General features: G+C 27.7%; 3 protein-coding genes across 5 annotated transcripts; 1 reads left to right on the top strand and 2 right to left on the bottom strand.

The window, feature by feature from the left end:
- Positions 1-1404: 1404 nt before the first annotated feature.
- Positions 1405-7019, bottom strand: LOC126841935 (transmembrane protein 165). 2 transcript variants are annotated; one of them, XM_050578751.1, is made up of 6 exons: positions 6001-7019; positions 5624-5799; positions 2577-2687; positions 2087-2251; positions 1918-2023; positions 1405-1850 (listed from the first exon to the last, which is right to left on the bottom strand). In XM_050578751.1, the coding sequence occupies exons 1-6, from the start codon at positions 6308-6310 to the stop codon at positions 1771-1773; spliced, it is 948 nt and encodes a 315-aa protein (XP_050434708.1). In that variant the 5' UTR covers positions 6311-7019; the 3' UTR covers positions 1405-1770. The 2 variants fall into 2 exon arrangements, with proteins under 2 accessions (XP_050434708.1, XP_050434710.1); XM_050578753.1 differs by lacking the exon at positions 2577-2687 and having other exon boundaries at positions 1408-1850; positions 6001-7012.
- A 3463-nt stretch (positions 7020-10482) lies between these two features.
- Positions 10483-11491, top strand: LOC126841815 (leucine repeat adapter protein 25-like). Its single transcript, XM_050578479.1, has 3 exons — positions 10483-10602; positions 10681-11083; positions 11151-11491. Exons 2-3 carry the CDS (start codon positions 10727-10729, stop codon positions 11379-11381), a joined length of 588 nt encoding a protein of 195 aa, XP_050434436.1. The 5' UTR covers positions 10483-10602; positions 10681-10726; the 3' UTR covers positions 11382-11491.
- Positions 11492-13105: 1614 nt separating this feature from the next.
- Positions 13106-18733, bottom strand: LOC126841814 (Krueppel homolog 2). Of its 2 annotated transcripts, XM_050578478.1 has the most exons (6): positions 18619-18733; positions 18449-18542; positions 18213-18372; positions 14692-14873; positions 14145-14212; positions 13106-14070 (listed from the first exon to the last, which is right to left on the bottom strand). In XM_050578478.1, the coding sequence occupies exons 3-6, from the start codon at positions 18359-18361 to the stop codon at positions 13714-13716; spliced, it is 756 nt and encodes a 251-aa protein (XP_050434435.1). In that variant the 5' UTR covers positions 18362-18372; positions 18449-18542; positions 18619-18733; the 3' UTR covers positions 13106-13713. The 2 variants fall into 2 exon arrangements, with proteins under 2 accessions (XP_050434435.1, XP_050434434.1); XM_050578477.1 differs by having other exon boundaries at positions 18449-18695.
- Between the last annotated feature and the right edge of the window lie 589 nt (positions 18734-19322).

Raw genomic sequence — 19322 nt, forward strand, 5'->3', positions numbered from 1 at the left:
TACAACAATACAATGGTAAGTCGTATAGTTTAAAGGTTTTGCATAACATACATTTAAGAAAGGTAATACATACGCGCAAATAGCCCTTATGCATATACGTAACCCAACTAGCATATTGATTAAAAAGACGTGAGGGAGGGGCAAATCCCTAGATGAGGATTTGACGAAAGAGCCAAGTCTCTCCTCCCCTCCCTTCTATTTGCACCAATAAGGCAAAAATATACTGTTAATGAATTATGGCACAAGTGAAAATCGAAATGAATGAATGGATAAGATATAAAATGTTTACAAAAATAATAAACATTTTAAAACTTGAAATAGATTGTCATTATCATACTTATTTTTACTCTATAATTATTAAAAGATTAACCAAAAATATACATATAGTTACCGGCATAGTAGCATCCAACCGCACTACAAGTTAATTAAATACCATTTTAATTAAAAAGAAAAAAAAATGAAACATTTAATAAAGGCATCCGATCATTTTTCTTTAACAAAAATAACCAAAGCTATTAATAAAAAGTGTTTTCTTTAACTTTAAATTACATTAAAATTATACAGGTTTCGGCTTTGCAGTCGCGACCCTTATAGTGCATAAGTTTTAAGCAATTTATAAAATTAATTTGTTTCTACATGTATTAACAAATTATTATACTTATTCAGACATTCTTGGATAGTTTATTATAATGAAGATTTTATTTGAAGTTTTTTTAGCTGAAACTAAAGCTACAATTTTTTTGACAATAAATTATTTTTGGCTAAAAGACTGTCGGAAAAAACCTTTGTATAGCCCTCCCCCTCGGTGGCGCCGAAGTCTTAAGAATGTGGTCGAGCAATTCCAAAACTTGTCTAATGCCTCATTTTAGATGGAAAAAAATGTCCAATAACTAGTCAGAGATGGTGTCAAACTTTTGTACAAGAGTCTGATTTTCGAGTTTTATGCCTACTAAGCCATAGAAGTAGACCGTCAACAAGTGTGATATTAGGGAAGTATGAAGTATGTGTGTATGCTACTACATTATGTGCACACAAATTTATGTGTATGTTTTTATAGCAGACATTTTATAAAAGCCCCCTCATACTTACTTTGGACCTCTAATTCAGTGTAAAACCAATAAAATTGTGTGCTTAAAACACATTAGGTACCCAAACGTGTGATTAGTTAAGCACCTTTAAAAATCAATTTTCTTATGTTTCTTCTAATAAATGACATTTTTTAAATTGTAAGCTAATAACCAATTGTACATTTTTAGAATAAAATAATGTAATATAACCAAGTTTACTTTTTAATTTGTTTAATGAAAACAAAATAGACTTTTTACAAATAACAACAATTTGTTAAGTACATTCAGGTAGAACATATGTAATTTAGAATACTATACATTTTTAATAACATTTATGTAAAATTATACATAATTTGGTTTTAAAAGGTAATACAATGGCGTTTGTTTAAGTAAAGTAATTCATATGGCTTAAATAAAAAAATAACACGTAAATATTTTAAATGTAAAAAAAAAATAATCTTACGTTCTTGACTTTGTGTTAATGACATTTTAAAAAAATAATAAGTAAATAATCATAACACAAATATATTAGTCATAACTACAAACCAAATGTTTGGTTTGTACTATTTCATTTCAATGAATATATTATGTTCTCAAGTAATTATAAATTATCTTTGATTCAAATAGGTATTTTTCAGTTAACAAATCTGAATATTTCTAAGCTTTTGTTGCTCATTAAAGTTATATTTGAAGATATTAACAGCTACGTTTCTCCTTCATTCGGATCAAACATTAGTGCCGTCAATGCAAACATTATAAATACAACACCGCCAACAATAGTTACTGTATAACAGAAAATAAAATCAATTATTATTACCTATAAGTGAGTTTAAGTATTCATTTTATATACCAGTTCTGACAGAAATTTTTTGGGCAATAAAACGTCCACCTATTACTGCTAAGCCGGTACAAAACGAATGTCCTAACACACCTCCTAGTGCAACGCCATAAGCATTCTGAAAATTAAAACAATTATAGAAAACTGCATAGTTTATGAAGATTTTACAATAATATTATACTTCTCTTGCTGCTAAAATAATTGTTGCCAATTGACTACGATCCCCCCATTCGGCCAGGAACGTCATTGTAAACGCTTGAAGTAAAGTCTGTGACACAAACAATAGACTTTTGCTGCCACACCTAAAGCGACACTGTCTAGTAGCTTGTTGTTCCACATCAATTTCCTATATAAAAGTTTAAAACAATAGGTATTTTTTGTGTATGTCATCACTACTTTAACCAGCTTAAACTGAGTACTTTAGAGAGATATTGCGTTAATACATTATCTAAATAAATTAATAACACTATATATAATTAATATCCCTTTAAAAATATTAAAGATTATGTTGCTCAAAAAATAATTGTGTACATCAATCAAATAATGCTTATACATTAAACACAATACAACTAAAACAAATACATTATTTTAAAATATTAAATAATATTGCTACTTCCTAATTGGTTTAATACTTGTTTAAATAGTATTAGGGTTTACTTTTCTGTGCTTACCTTCGTATTATTGTCATTAGATGGCATAATGGTCTCCACCACAGGTGGTGTCACTGGCAAATCGTCAGAATTCTGTGCAACTGGAGAAGTTTCTTTCTTATCCTTCTTGCACTTTAGGTATTTTATAATATATTCCCAAACAATAAATACAGCATAAAGAGATGAAGAAGAAATGTTATAGAATTCCAAAAAAAAAAAAAAAAATATATTGAATAAATGACTTTTTTGTTTTTAAGAAAAAAATATTTTTAATAAAATAGTACTCACAAATGTCTTTTAAAAACTATTGTTTTTAAAATTGTATTCATTTATTATACATTTATTTGATAAACTATTTTTATATTTTATTTTAGTAGTATTAAGACAACAAAAGCTATTTTGTTTTATGCACAAGCTAAAAACCAAACATTTAGAATTAGTATAGCGAGCACAAAAGCTGTAATATATAAAAAGATAAAGCAATAATTTATTATTTATTTTTACTCAAAAACCTATAATTTAATAAAACTATTATCATATAACATAATCAAATATTGTAAATGTTAAAGTAAGTTTGCATAAGCTACCTATATTAAGCAAGACATGGCAACTCTTAATTAGGGAAACAAATTTAAAAATTCTTTGTACGTGCTTTCTAAGATACACTTTTAAATTTTTAAATAAAAATGTGAAATATGTTTATACATTTGAAACTGAATAGAAAACTAATAAAAAAACACTAATTTAATGGGATCTTCTACATCTTCTATGGTATATAACTAGTTTATTTTCTCTTTTCGTAAAACATAATATATCATTTTTAAAAATGAACAAATTTTTTTTTTATAGTTATAAACTACAACTTTTTTAATATAACTACAACTTTTGCATGCATCAATAATATATTAGAAGGTACTTATTAGAAAAATAAATAGAAAAACTTATTAGTTTATGGTCCTAAATTTGACTAGTAAAACATTTTACAATATAATATTATACTCTGTCCAAGTTAAGAATTACCAGTATTCCTGAATTGGATGGAGTAGAGTACAGCAGTGTAAGGCTGAGTATTCTCTGGAGCTACAAGCCAGAGCAACATAACATTAATTTATAACCTTTCTTTTTGGGTAGTCTTCGATGATCAAATATTTATTTTTTATTTGGTTAAATTATAAAAGCTATTTGTATTTAACATAGTTTTTGTTAGGTACTTATTGTGGAAACCATGCAAAAGAAAAAGGAACCTTGACTAATAAATCATTTAAGGTGAATGTATAATAAAATATTAACATAAATATTTAAAATTGTAATACATGTTCACAGTCGCTTGAATGTATGATAGCTAAAATGATTAGGGGAAGTAAAAATCACCAAGCCTAACGTCTCAAACATTGTTTTGAACAAATCTCTTGAAATTAAGAAACAAATACATTATTGCCAATTCTATATCATTAGTTTCAATTGTATATTAAAATATATGAATAATAAATAAACAAATTAAGAGAAATCTTGTTTATTTCATAAATTATAGATAGTTTTTTTCAATTAATCATGCATTGGAAAGCCATAATCATCACTCTAATTAGTTGTAAGAGAATGATAAGGTGAGAATGCAAAAAGAAATTCTCAGACAATATAAAGATTGAAAAGCAATATGGAACAAAAAGTATACACGTGTAGAAGCTAATTATTATATTAGTTGACTACAAACAATAGGTAGCAAAAGTAATCAAAATTAAATACTATAAATAATGTAAATGAAGCCATAATTAAATTTATTATGCATTTGGTGCACGACACCTTAACAATGTGCAAATCTCTGGCATTATAATAAATAAATAACTCGAGTGTAAAAAACAAAATTGTATTAAAAAATCGATAACACCATATTTTCTAGAGATAGATGATAATAGGGAAACTATTATGTTACATTTGTAAATAGTAACATAATAATAATGTATTTGTTTTTATCGCAACATAATCTCTAGAGTACTCAATAAAATAACCTTAAATTATATCTAAATAACACAACTTATAATTTTCAACACTGATTTTGTATCATTTATTAATTTATCATAGGTCTATCAACAGCTATTGACATAACATTTACAAAACAACTTTTCACTAAAATTGTATATTATTTCATTTAGTAATAAATGTAATTTGTTTATGGTCCAAAATATTAAATTATGATCATCACATCTTAATCTTATTTTAAATACACAAATGATATAAAAATTTTAGATTTAAAAATATTTATTAATAAAAAATGTACACACATAGACTCCTAATTAACACCTAACTATCTGGACAATTATTATTTGCTGTAGTTATAATTGATTTTAAAATAATCAGATATTTCTACCATCCCCCTGTCTGTAAACTATGACAAGGATACCTCTAATGACGGCGGAAATCCTGCTTAAAAACGGTCGCCATTATTGTCTATATCACTGCTAATCAGTATATTTAAAAATCAATGTTTAAATTAAAATATGTTTGAATAAATTGAATTTAAAAGTGAAATATCAATAGACTTCCTGATACTTCTTGCCTCAGTACTAGACTTTACTAATTCAATTTTTTCAAATTTTTATCTCATAAATTTGCTGTTTTTAATATAGATGTTGCAGTATATTTTAGTAATTCTTGATGCCTTTTTTCCAGAAATTCTAGTATTTTGAAGTTACTTTTTGTTACTATGACTATTTATTAATAAATATTTTATTATCAATTACTAGAATCTATATTTTTACTAAACCCACCTATTAGAATTATAGTATAAGAAGAAATGGTTGTTGAATTTCAAAATATTTTGGAATGATAGTTGTTGTTAATTGTTTAACTGGTTTATACATAATATAAATGATATAAGTTATGCGGAAAACTTGCATATGTGAGTACATTTTTATAGTGAACTGTGCTAAAATATGATTTATAAAGCTTGTAAGCTAAAAAACCGCCACTGTATTTGTTGTTTACAAAATCATAAATACGAACACAAAACACAACATTTGTTTGCAAGGTAAGCTTCCTACTAAATAGGTGATAAATTCAAAATGTGTTACCTCAGTTTCTTTTCTTCTTATATCAGCTTGAACTTCTTCTAGTTCATCTTGACCTTCATTAGCTGACATTTTAAAGCCTTCTCTGAGCATTTTCAGACCAAATATGGCAAATAATGCAGTTGAAATGTAGTAAGTATATGCTCGAGGAATTATTGTTGCAGCATAACCAAATAGTACTAGAAAATGTTAAGTTTACTTCATTTAAATGCGAGGACTTTTCTTGATCATTCATTAAACTGAATGCTGGGATACAAAACAGAAGTATTTGTAACTGGTGTATATTGGGCAAGATAATTTACTCAACTAATGACTTGGGTAATTAATTAATGTAAAATTACATTATATATCTAAAATTATGTTTGATTATTAAGTTTTACCTGATAAAACTGTCATAAGAGCTAGAGCTGAAATGGCACCGGCAAAAACAGTTATTCTTGAATGTCGCATAGCCATAATAGCAGCAATGAAAAATGTCTTATCGCCCAATTCGGACACAACTATCACAGACAAAGATGCAACAAAGGCATGTACAAATCCTAAACTAACAACTGGTGTGTCGGCATTAGTTTTCTCTGAAGTCACTGAAGTTGTACTTAGCACTTCCATTGGTAAAGAATTGACGTAGTCAGACATTAAGACACATATTGTAACAAAAATTACTGGTTTTCTGATGTAATTCGTGGCCATTATAGAATAATATGTTGTCTTCTGTTATTTATAAATTGATGACCCGTCACCGATTTTAAGACATTAGACGCACAATAAAAAATTATATAAATTCTTAAAAATAAAGTATTAATAGGAAAACCACTGAACAATATAGGAATGCGTTAACGACAATATTGGTACGTATTGTATTAATAATTATATTTAATAATATGTTGCGTAAAAAGTGAAAATTTGGATGGCCTCCGAGCGCGAAATACAATTTGTTTTTAATATTATACGTTACTACCTAAAACTACTTCAACAAAAATAACAAGTAACAACTACACGATGTCTAAAACTTTACCGTTTCTGGCATGAGTTAACAACGACAACCGCGATCATTTCGCGGTTAAATTTGTGCTTTGAGCCAGTCATCCAAGTATTGGTAAAAAAAACTGTCGCAACGAGAGAGCACACGAGTTTTTTTAAGTACCTTGGCGATTATAACTGTATTTAGAGTTTGTTACCACTTGACAGTTGACATAGCCTTTTTTTCAGCTCAACTATGTCATAACTCATTGAATGAAACACAACGACACACGCACACTTGAACTGATAACACGACCCCTTTCCTCGCCCCAACTAGAGTCGTTAAATCCTTATCAACAACAAGCGCCTACAGAGTACAGACAGACTAGTGGCTACAGTTTCTCGTAATTTGTAAACGAAACCAGAATTTAGACTGTAAGGTTAACCTTACAGCTATGACCGCACTAATTAAATTAATTTATAAATATGATAATTAGACATGGGTAAAAAAAAAAGTTGATGATACACAATATTATTATTGGACGTTCATAAAATTGAATGACACTAAAATTGTTATCAATTATCATAAAGTGATCAAATTTAAGGTACCTACTATTTTTTAATGATTATTATTTACCAGCTACATGAATTTATGAATGTAATACAGCTTAGATACTATGCTTACCAGACCTGTAACAAACACAATTTTCTATAGAATTTTACAAGGTCAAATCTATTCTTTTTTTTTTAACACATTAAATTACTATCGTACCTATATGGGAAATTAGTTTAAATTAATCGTGTTACGGCCTATACTCGAATCGGAATAGATCATGACCAGTCGCGCATTTAAAACAACGAAAACAAAAGACACACGTCTTGCAAAAATTAAATATTTTAAAACAATATTATATGGTTATATAAAAGTATTTATTTTAAAGATTATACACGTTTATTTTAATTTCACATTATTTCAATCATTAAAAATAATTATTATGAATAATTAAAAAATGTACACAATGAATTTGATTAATATAAAGAAAAAAATATTTTAAAAGTAACATACAAATTTACAAGTAATTAGGTAATTAAATAAAATTAGATCAATTAAATAAATTCGTCATCAGACGACTCATCTGTCGATTCACCAATTGTCCAAATATGACGCGAATCGGGCTGAAGTTCATCTATCATCTCGTGGCAAATGAAGTCGACATCCCAAAACTTCTGTTCCTCGTCCTTCACATGTTTTGTGAAAGACTGCCAATCTTCTGGTTTTACCCTGTCAATGGCTTGGCGAAGCAGATGTTTGACATCGATGGCCTTGTATGTTGTGTTGTTGGATTTTACAAACGACTTCGCCATTGACCACACCAATTCAATCGGATTTAGTTCACAATGGTAAGGGGGCAGTCTCAAAACCGTCTTTCCGGAATCTTTGGCTAGCTCATCATTTATGTACGAGTTGTACCTAAAAAAAAAAAAAAAAATATTAACAATTTATAATTTGAATAATTTATATTTTAATCATTACTTTGGTTTTAAACGTTGGACAATTTCCAAGAGGTCATTTTTGATCAATTAGAATATTTGTATACAGTATTTTTATAACGTTTTATGAACTCACAATCTTGTTTTAACTGCAGAAGAGTTAATCATGCGGAATAAAACATATTCATGTTTGATAGACAGAAATTAAAATAATTTAAGTCTATTATCTATACGAGTATAATAATTTATTGGTTTTCTCACATCTTCATTAAAGTTTAAGACATCAAAAATTCAAAAGAAATCATTTTTACATTACCTATGTTTAATTCTTTTAAAAAGATCACTAAACAATGTATACTATTAGTCGTCTCAAATTAATTTATTAATAATAGGCTATTAGTTGTTTTTAAATTATAATATAACACATAGCAAAATATTACAGTAATAAAATTTAGTCATTGAAAGAAGTGGTTAAAATATTTCCAAATTACGTATCATGTTAATGGTTGAATAGTGAATACGTCCTGTCATGTTGTTAATTGAAAATGAAACTATGTTTAGTAGCTACCTTCTTACAACGTTTATCAAATAAATATATTTGTTTTCAAAGAAAATCGATTCGCTTATATAAAAAAACTTAGTCGAATTAACGTGAAATGCACTATATGAATTTTTTACACTACTGCAATCTATAAGAAACCCCGTGACTCGAAAGATATTCCATTTATTTCGGATTTTTTGAATAAATTGACAAATTGTCGTAAAAAAACGTTGCAAACGTGGCATGGAATCATTCATATGTGTTAACATTTTTTCGTGTGGAATGGGGGCCCATTCCCGTTACTTCCATACATTATTGGATATTTTCGGCAATAACTAGTCATCTAAACAATATAATCACTAGAAAATTCAAAAATCGCATGTATTTTAAATGGAAAACTTTAACTGCTTACAGGCAGAGGTTAGGATTGACTTAGAAAGTTCCGATTAGGTGTAACATTTTTTATTTTTTTTTCAATCGAATGACACCCCACTCAAAGTAAAAATTCAGACATCACCCAAATAAAAACCACCCTGATATATATATTTATGAATTTTATAGGCTTCTGGATTTTGGAAAACCGAAGATATATTATAAATTATTATATTTATAAGGCAAAATTTGCTGTCGTAGAAAACAGTGAACAATCTGTTTTCATATGATCCTGTGGTAATACCGTGAGCGATCATCGTTGATGCATGGTTGTGTGATCACTATGTGACAAACCATCAGCAATCCAGGTGAGTGGATCAGCCTCATCGACTGCCGACGACTACAGATTTGCACCTGGAGGAGACGATGCATACTAATGAAATGATCCTGTGAAGTATGACCTTACGTTAACACTTAGTTTTGACCCACATTTATAATAGTACTGGTCGTTTAGGGCCATGCTATGTGATCCAAACGGGAAACCGCTCTTTCAGGCTCTTGTACCTAGTTTTCGACTATTTTTGCGAACAAAACCTGATATCAAATTGAAAATTGGTCTTAATTGTCTAATCCGTGCAATGTATTTTCGGACATTCAACGATGTAGTCAAGTTTTTTCACGTTACATTAAATACTATTCGAAGTAAGCGCCATCTGTCGCTCGTATTATGCGTTACAATAAATGTGTTTTTTTAATATTTTTCATAACTAGGTATCAATTCGGTCAGATTTTAGATGTGTTCTTCATATTAAACTAACATCTCGAAGGAATTTGTGCATATGTAGTACACTCACGACTAAATAGTAGATGTATAATTAAGATATCATAATTAGTCGAATTGTAATTTAAATTTATTGCCACATTTTTGGTGTTTTTAATACTAAAATATCGAACGCCAACCATCAGTTATAATTAATGATTTCGGTTTTCAATATACTTTTTCGAAATTCGTTATACATTGTGTCAGTCTGGAGTCATTTGTAGTAAATAAATCTTTACTAAGTACACTTAAAAATATTACAGTGATAAATTATCAATATTGCATAAAATAATTTATTTCGAGCAGCGCTATCTACTTTTCGACCAAGCTGTTAGTTTGTTTTTAACGGTAGAGTACGGTGTCTTATATTTTATCAAAATGACAAGGAGGAATGCGATTTTAGAATTATGTTATATATCTACCTTAAAAATTTGTTTGCTAACTGCACGTTAAGAAGATAAAACGTTTTAGGATTTTAATTTTTAGTCTCAACAGTTTCAAGTTATCTTCATTTGTCCGAAAACTGAAACCCAATGCCTTTTAATTTTAGTGGTTGCCAATGCCAAAATTAAAAATAAATGTCACAAGTAAGTAACTATTGTTCAATTAAAAGTTTTTATCTTCTATTATCGCTATCGATTGTTTTGAAATCTTAATTTATTGAAAATGTTTTTTTAGAGTTGAGTGGAGTGGCTCAATGGCGTTGGGTCGCTAACGATGATACCTGTGGTATTTGTCGAGTAGCGTTTGAAGCCTGCTGTCCAGATTGCAAATTTGCTGGAGACGATTGTCCATTGGGTATATAAATGCCAATACTATAAGCAGCAAAATTTAAAAAAAATTAGCACAATTACTGAATGAGTATTTTGTTTTTAGTGTGGGGCCAGTGTTCACATTGTTTCCACATCCATTGCATAATGAAATGGCTCAACGCCCAGTCCGTAAACCATCAATGCCCGATGTGTCGTCAGGAATGGAAGTTCCGAGAGTAGACACAGAAATTGTATCGCCACTATCGCTTTCATATGATTCCGATTTACCACCTCTTCCTGAAAGCCTTAGTCGCCTCAGCCTTAATGATGTACCGTCACATATTAAACCTGAAACTGCGCACCGTCGACCGTCCAAACCACCAGATCATACCAATTCTCCTAAGCCAACACGTCAGTCTCCACAACCTAATGAACATTCCGATAAACGTCCTACTGAAAAGCCACCTGTCCCTCCAAGGAAACCTTCATCTGTAGACATAAAACTTGCACATCTTCGAAGTGAAATGGTATGTTTTAATAAATACATTTAATTAAAATTAAAAAAATTGGTTATTTAATAATTTTGTATTTTAGGGGAGTTTACGACAGATGGATTTGCAACTTTTATCTCAATTACGACAGCTCAACGATTCTATTAGTTTATATAGGCAGGAGTTAATGAGTATGGATTCTTATTCTTCATCAGATACAGATGAATCGGATACCACATCTGTATATTCTAATGTTACGCCGAGTAGTTTTGATTTATCTCGTTCTTCAACACAGTCATTGCCTAAAAGACCACCGACATCAACGGATTTGTAAACAACAAACAGAATATTTTCAATGGCTGTTTAATTATAGCTGTATATATTCATATTATTAAACACAATTTGTACTAAAATTAAACTATACTTATTAAAATAAAAAAAACTATATTATATTCAAAAGTTTTAAATTATTAATAGTTTTTCTTTTTATCTTAAGTAGTACTTAGTAGTGAACTAAGTATAATTAGATAAAATAAGAAGTTTACTGTTGTCATTCTTTATGTAGTTGCACAAAATATGTGTTTAATGCTATTGACAAGTGATAAAATGCACTTGTGCTTTTTAATTTGTATGAATTCTAAATTAGCAAGTAGAAAGTAGGAACCATTGATGAAATGTACTAATTTTTTTATTATTAATTTAAGGATAATAATACTACCATAGACACAAAATAAACTGGATAAGATAAATTCAAATAATATATTTTAGATCTTCTTTCAAATGGATGTATAACGCTATTTATCAAGTAAAAGTTATCTTGAAATCTTAATAATTTTTATTTGCAATTTATGAAGGTTTTCTGCTTAATCTTCGTATTGTTTAAAAATATTTTGACTCCATGATGGCGTTTTCATGTATAATTCCAAGTTCTAACAAGAAAGTCGATGAATGAATACATTATTTTTTTATAGTTTTATAAGTATAACTTTTGTTTATTATAAAATGGCATAAATTACACATGGTAGGTATACAAAACCCATAATATAGTTTTATGCTAAAAAAAGTTACCAATCTATCTAAAATGTAATCATGTCTTCTTAATATTTTTCGTTGTCAAGTTGTTCTGTGCCTCATCTATAGATAACATTACAAGGGTTGTTATTAAAAAAAAAGAAGTGAGACTATTTTTTCTTAAATGCACACAAAACGAATACAAAAATAATATAAACTTCAACTAATTATAGTTAATTATTATAAATTTCCTTTGCGTTAACGATATTACTTCGGGGAACAAACAAAACTTTGTTAGGCAATTTTTGAGAAATCGTAACCAAGTATAATAATATGTGATTTCATAAATTGAGGGTTTTATTCAAATGTTTGCGCATTGTAAAAAAAAAAATGATTTTTGTAACTAGTATAAATAGATTAAAATAAATATAATATACTTTAAATAGAAATAATAGTACTTATAATTTATTGTATCAATGCAGTAATAATTTAAATAATTTAACTATAAACAAAATTTAGTTTATTCATTTAGCAAAATACACAGCTTTTTTAAATATTTTATTGTGATATGAAAATGGCATTTTTACTTATATCATTTAAATGCTTACAAAGGGGGACATTTACACCATCTTTTTTGAAGAAAAAAAACGTGCTATCTCTAAATGCATTAATTCATTCAGCTTGGCGGTATACCGACAGGTATTCTTAAGTTACACAATAGAGTTGTATTCGTCATATATGAGATGTGGTTGCTGCACCCTAATATCAATTTTTTTAGAAAATACATTACTTTAAAATCATCATTAATTAGTTCTACACATAAAATTATTCATAATTAGCAGCTTAAATGCTTAAAATAATGGAAATAGTCATTTGTATCAATTTTTTTTGCAATCTACAATTAAAAATATAAATTGGCTTTTGTTTAATCATTTTATTTTTAAACACTCAATTTTCAAAATTAATAATTATATTCACTATAATATAATTACAAACGTGTAAAATTATGAATACTGAATGTTAGTAGTTTACAAGTATACATACAAATTATAATATAATTTAATTTTTATTCATTAAAACTATTAATTAAGATTAAGATAAAATAAGTATCCAGCAGTAGTCACAGTCCTTAAAAATATCTATCTAAAAGGTTGCAGTACTACTTTGTTTCTAGTTTTGAATCAATATTTGTACAGCATAATAAAACAAAAATCAAGAATTAGTAGACAGAGAATACATTTTAACATATAAGTTATAAACATACAGTTATTATAATTTTTATAGATTGCCAATTAATAGAAAAATGTTAAACAAAACATTAAAAAAAATTGCATTCTTTACAAATTATTTATTGTTTTAAGTTTAATAAAGAAGCCAGTTTATCTAAAAATGCCACAATAAAGAAGATAATTTCAAATGGAAACAATAATAGTATTTATTTATTATATTTTTTAATACAAAAAAGAAAAACCGGAACCAAAATAATTATATAAAAAAAAACATCAAAATTACCAAACCTATATGTATATGGTGTTTGGTATATGTCTACAAAGGAAACCAAATTCTATGTCTACAGAACCACGTGTTAGACAAATCAATGAAAAAATGCAATTAAAATCCAATAATAATACAAAAAAACTTGATTAAGTCACAGGTTATTGACTGTGGGGTACTGCTGGAGCCATCCGACTGATAGTAGCAATTCCCGATAGAACAGCTGATCGCAAGAAACTTGGTGTGCCAGGTTTGTTAGCAAAATTTTCAGCAGCAACTCTCAGATCACTAAACATGAGTCTGGTGTGTGGGTTACGTTGTGATGCATATCGTAATGTCAAAAAGTGATAGTAAACCACAATTGTTAACAATCCTGAACGACCAAAGAATGACATGATCAATGTCAAGGGCATGACTAGTATTTCAGAAAAGGCAATAAGGCGTAGGATGCTACGCGATTGGAACTCCACCAATGAAATCAATAGGCGAGCACCCCACCATGCGTTCTGTCCAAGTAGCTAAAACATAAAATTTAAAATATAAAATTAATAAATAATGCTCATAAATCATAAGAAATTAAATTTTTACTCACATCGAGCAATGTCAGCGAGTAACTAGCAAAGTGTATTAACGAGAATAAAAACACTGGCAAGACAATGACTAAAATCATAAATTAAGGATAAAATATAGTAGAAGATACAAAAATTTAACATTTTTTTTTTTTTAGTGCATTAAAAATATGCATTAGAGAGCAAATAACATATTATTGTTATTTAAATAAAATTTCATCAAAATAATATTATTTATTACATAATATTCATTAAAATGTTAATTTCACATAATTTTTATGTTTCCTTTGCCCTTGGTCTAATATATAACTCTTTCACATACAATTCATTTTTTCAACTATTTCTTACCATGTGATAACACGGTTCCGGCAAAAAATTACATAATGAAGTTCCTCTATATTCATTGTTACTAAATTTGTAGGTTGTTCTCTGTTATTTAGAATCTTTAAATTACATATTACATAATGGTCTCATATCATAGCACATTATTTTCAATGAGACATTTTTTTTTTTTTTTAATACATATAATACTACATATCTTGTTATAGTATGGTCATGATAAAAGGATACGAATATTAGGCGATGAATATAAAAATATCAGCGAGTATAGTAAATAGTGGCAGCTGTCTTCTTTGAACAACTGCATAAGAAACTGTAATGAAATTGTCAAGGTCGGTAAACGTTGGTGAAGACGCAATGCACTTGTAGCAGCATTGGCCAACAAAATTCTATAATATGCTCCAGCTGGATTCCTAAAAAAAAAAGTATGCACAATTTAATTTTATATTTTTTTAACAGAATAGTAAAAGAAGATAAATCATAAAAAAAAAACAAAATAAATAAAATTCTAATTTGTATTATGAATAATGGCTAATAAATAATACATATGATGTTGGGTAATCGAGTTACCTACACAACAAATTAAAAACACTTTTTTGTTGTACATTAACTATCTTTGTACTATATCATGACTCATAAATCATAATATATTAATAAGCCACACTTTACATGGTTATAAGCTGTAACACAAGGACGAAAATGTTTTAAAAAAAAAATTACTGTCACAACAAATAAATTTTAATGTTTTAAAATTAAAAATTGATATTATGTTATCACAGTTTCCCTTAAGTTGCCATAGTGTGGTGGACAACAAATAAGAAAAACAAAAAAAATTGTAATAAATTTAGTGGATTAATAAAATGATAAGATCAATCTAAAGAATAATAATAATGTAATGTGAAATAAAGAGCCCAATATTTTAGTACAATCTATAAAAATTAACCTTTTTTTACTAAATGTTTCACACTCTAATGTTTAACTAATGTATAATCAAATGTGTTGTATTTTATGTTAATATAGTTTAATGTAACCCAATGCTCTTTGCTGCAAGGGTAATAATAAAATAATAAAATGTTAGTACAATATTTTTTCTAGGATTTAAAGGAAATATAATTTTATAAGATATAAAACGTTTCTACAACAAAAAGTCTTACTCCGAAAAGCCATGGCAGGAATTTAATTGATAAATTATGAATCGTAATAAAATGAATAATCATTCGCTATTATTTTGAAATAATAATATAATGTAGCATATTTTAGGTACAGTTTTATTGTTCCACGTAAGTACAGTTTTCAGACATGGGTGTATCTAATGGTAGGTAAACCTTTTGGGGCCTCTTTTTTTTTTAATGCACTACTAGTTGGTAAAAGTTTTCCCTTATAACACTCACTATTACAATGAAAAAAATATTATCTGTTCAAACAGTGTTAGTAAATAGTTAATTGAATGTACATAATTTTGAAGTTCTCAATTGTTAAATATATATTGTATACAATATATACTCAATGATAATGCATATAGAAGTATAATTAATATATTTAACTGGGAATTGTATAGTTACCCGCTTTAATGTGAAAAATATAGAAATAATATAACTCGTAAGTAATTATAAATTATATTTAAGGTCATTATGTATATATATATATAAAAAAAAAAAATTGAAATATATGAAAACATACAACGACCTTGCAGAAAATAACATGTTTGACAAGACTAGTCTACTGAATATTTATGCACATTCTTATTTTTTGTGCACAAAAGAAGCTACTTTACAATTTTCCAATACATAAACACATAATCTCTCTTCTTTCTTAGTCGGTTAACAAGAAAAAGGCACATACATTACCCTAGATTTTATTAAGTAGTACTAGTATTAAGAATACTAGCGTTATAACAAAAAATATCGTAACATGTCCTAAAACTCATTGAAATAAATATAATGATAGTTACATAACATTATAATAATTAAAACTCTCGTAAAAATATATGCACTGGTTAAACAGAGTAAATCATAATTGAATTTCACACTATAATATGAGGTCTTCACTAAAGTGAAGACCTTTACCTTTCTATATTATAAATAATATAGAAATAAAATAAATAATTTCATGAGGTTTCTAACAGTTTGCATCAGATGCATGTTGTATGTTATCCGAGTTGACAGCAGGCATTACTGTTTTGCTACTATTATGAATAAAGCGCTGAGAACAGTAAATTATTTTCAAGTTTAAAATAGATGTCAATAATTAAGTAAAATAATTGTTTTCTTGTTATTCTTGGTTATCATACAATAAAAAAAAAAGGCCAAGTTAAGAACCTAATGGCATTATTATATTATAAACATCATAAATATTGTTTAATAGGGACTTTAATAAACAAATATAAAACCAAGAAAGATTAGAAAAAACATGATGAATAGAACCAATAATTGATATTTAATATATGATACAACAACTGACATCAGTTAATTGGCCAATTTTGAATTCTTGGGTAAGTTTTAGGTTTAAAAACTATCTAACATTTTATTTGTCCTTTTTTGTCTGAAGTAGCTGGAAAGTTTTGAAATTTTGGATATGTTTAGAAACAGTATCGTGTAAAATATTGTTTCTAAATATAGTTAGTCGTCGTTTTTTAGATACCTTTAAAATGTAAATATTATTTTTAATTTTTTAAATTTCAGTTTTTTTTTTACTTGAATTAAATTTAACCATTTACATTAAGATTCTGATAAAAATGTTCCATTATTTATTAATTGATTAAATGTATGTTCCGTCCATGAATAAATTGAAATTTATGGCAGGTGTGGTGTCCTATTTAATGTAAACACATTTGTAATTATATATGTAATCAATAGATTGTCAATTCTGGTTCATTGAAGAATAATTTAATAATCAACAAGTTTTCAGCACAGTGCATATCAACTCATCAAACTTGTTTAGCTGTCATAAAAAAACTTTACCAACCTCTCATTTTTTTACAGCCTATTTAGTTTTTTTATAATACAAGAAGAATTAGTCACTGGTTTGAAAAATATTATAATTTAATAAATCTAATACCTAATTCTGGACTACATTTTTTAAACAATCATGCAATATTTCAATACCAATTTAATTTTTAAACAAAAATTATATAGATAGCTTAGAAATTTAGAAAAATTAAATTTAAAAATAAAAAAATTAAAAATTATTAGTTTGTTGTTAACACTGAAGTCTGAAGATGACAACATTGTTGCCGAAATACGTTGTATACGCAGAGAGTATATAATTTTTTATGGTTAAGGGTTTTAAATATTATTTATATTTAACAATCATTTATTATTTAAAATATAAAATTTGACACAAGTATGTTTTAACATAATACAATTTTCCCTGGATGTGCATTTGTAGTTAGGAATATTGATAAAATATGAACCATAACTGACAATAAATTATATATTATCTATCATTTATTGATAGATAATATATAGTTGATATATATATATATAGATAGATATCAATAAATTGTTTGTATAGGTAATTCATCAAATTATCTATTTATATTCCACAACATTTATACAACCGAAAATTGAGGTAGTAAATAGGAATATTATACAGATGTTTAAAGATATCTAATGACTTGTGAAATTAAGTATAAAAATGAGAATTATTCACCGGACTGAAAAGAATCATGGTATTATTTGACTTGGCCAATTATTTAATTAGTAAGATATATTTAATAACAAAGTGTAGTCAAAAAATGCAGTTGGACTTACCAGAAAAGAGGTAGAATGTAAGCAAAAGTAAAAACAATTGCAGCTAGCCTGGTAGCCCATAACGTAACTTCCACTTTGTGTGAGACGACATGTTGCTTTAAAGCTGCGACTCCCTTTGGTCTTCTGTCGCTCTCGTCTCCTTCAGCCATGACTGATAACTCTAAAAAATATCAGCAAATCGTTTCGATAAATAAACGGACATTACTCAATCCACACGCTTTTAAGTTTTAACTTACATAGGTACTAAGTTTACAGTGAAGTGTGAATATAAGTGGCTGCAAATGTTGATATACGTATGGCAATCAAGATATAATAAATAATACTTAGTAACTGTGGAAAATAAAAATTTAAAAATTATTGGAACCAATATAAAAATTAAGAAAGAAATAAACGTAAAGAGACGAACATCACTATTAGGTTTTACTAGAAAACACGCAATTGATGACAATCGCAACTCTCAAATGAAACTTGACGGGAGAAGCAATTTAGCAATGATAACCTGTTTTTTTTTTTATTAAGGACGGCTAGTTCAAAATTGACTGATTACAGTGCAGCCATTACGGTGTATATTAAACTTCTGAATTTCAAGACGTGTACCGTCACCTGATAATCACTATGAAATGATAAGCAAAATGAAAAATATTTTGCTTTACAGCTGTTTAAACTCACAAATCACAAGTCGCAATCGGCAATAGGTACTCAATAGACAGTAATCAGTATTGTCGTTTGTTATGCAGATCCTGATTAAGACATGTTGAACACTTGAACCATAAGGCAAAACATCTTTGGGGGCTTCTTCCCATAAATTAATAACCTCCCCCCAACATTGTTTTCTCTGTTTACTATTATATTTTACCATCACAGCTGTTTTATAAAACTACTTTCACATTTAAAATTTCAACCCCGAATTTTTTAAAACGCACATAGCAACTACAGAAAGCGTATTTAAAAACATTTGTACATTTTTATAATTATTTTCTATTTCGCCTAATTAATACAGCTATTGTTCCTTCCTATAACTTTAGAAATCATCCGACAGTTCACTCCATAAACAGGACACAAGCCTCGTGTAATAATATTAATAGTAATATTATTTTTCACATAGCTAGT

The sequence above is a fragment of the Adelges cooleyi genome, unplaced genomic scaffold, assembly GCF_023614345.1.
Source record: "Adelges cooleyi isolate 19-005CV unplaced genomic scaffold, UGA_ACOO_1.1 ACOO_flye_CR_arks_rails_tigmint_CR_PRNA_41, whole genome shotgun sequence".
In the NCBI taxonomy this organism is placed as follows: Eukaryota; Metazoa; Arthropoda; class Insecta; order Hemiptera; family Adelgidae; genus Adelges; species Adelges cooleyi.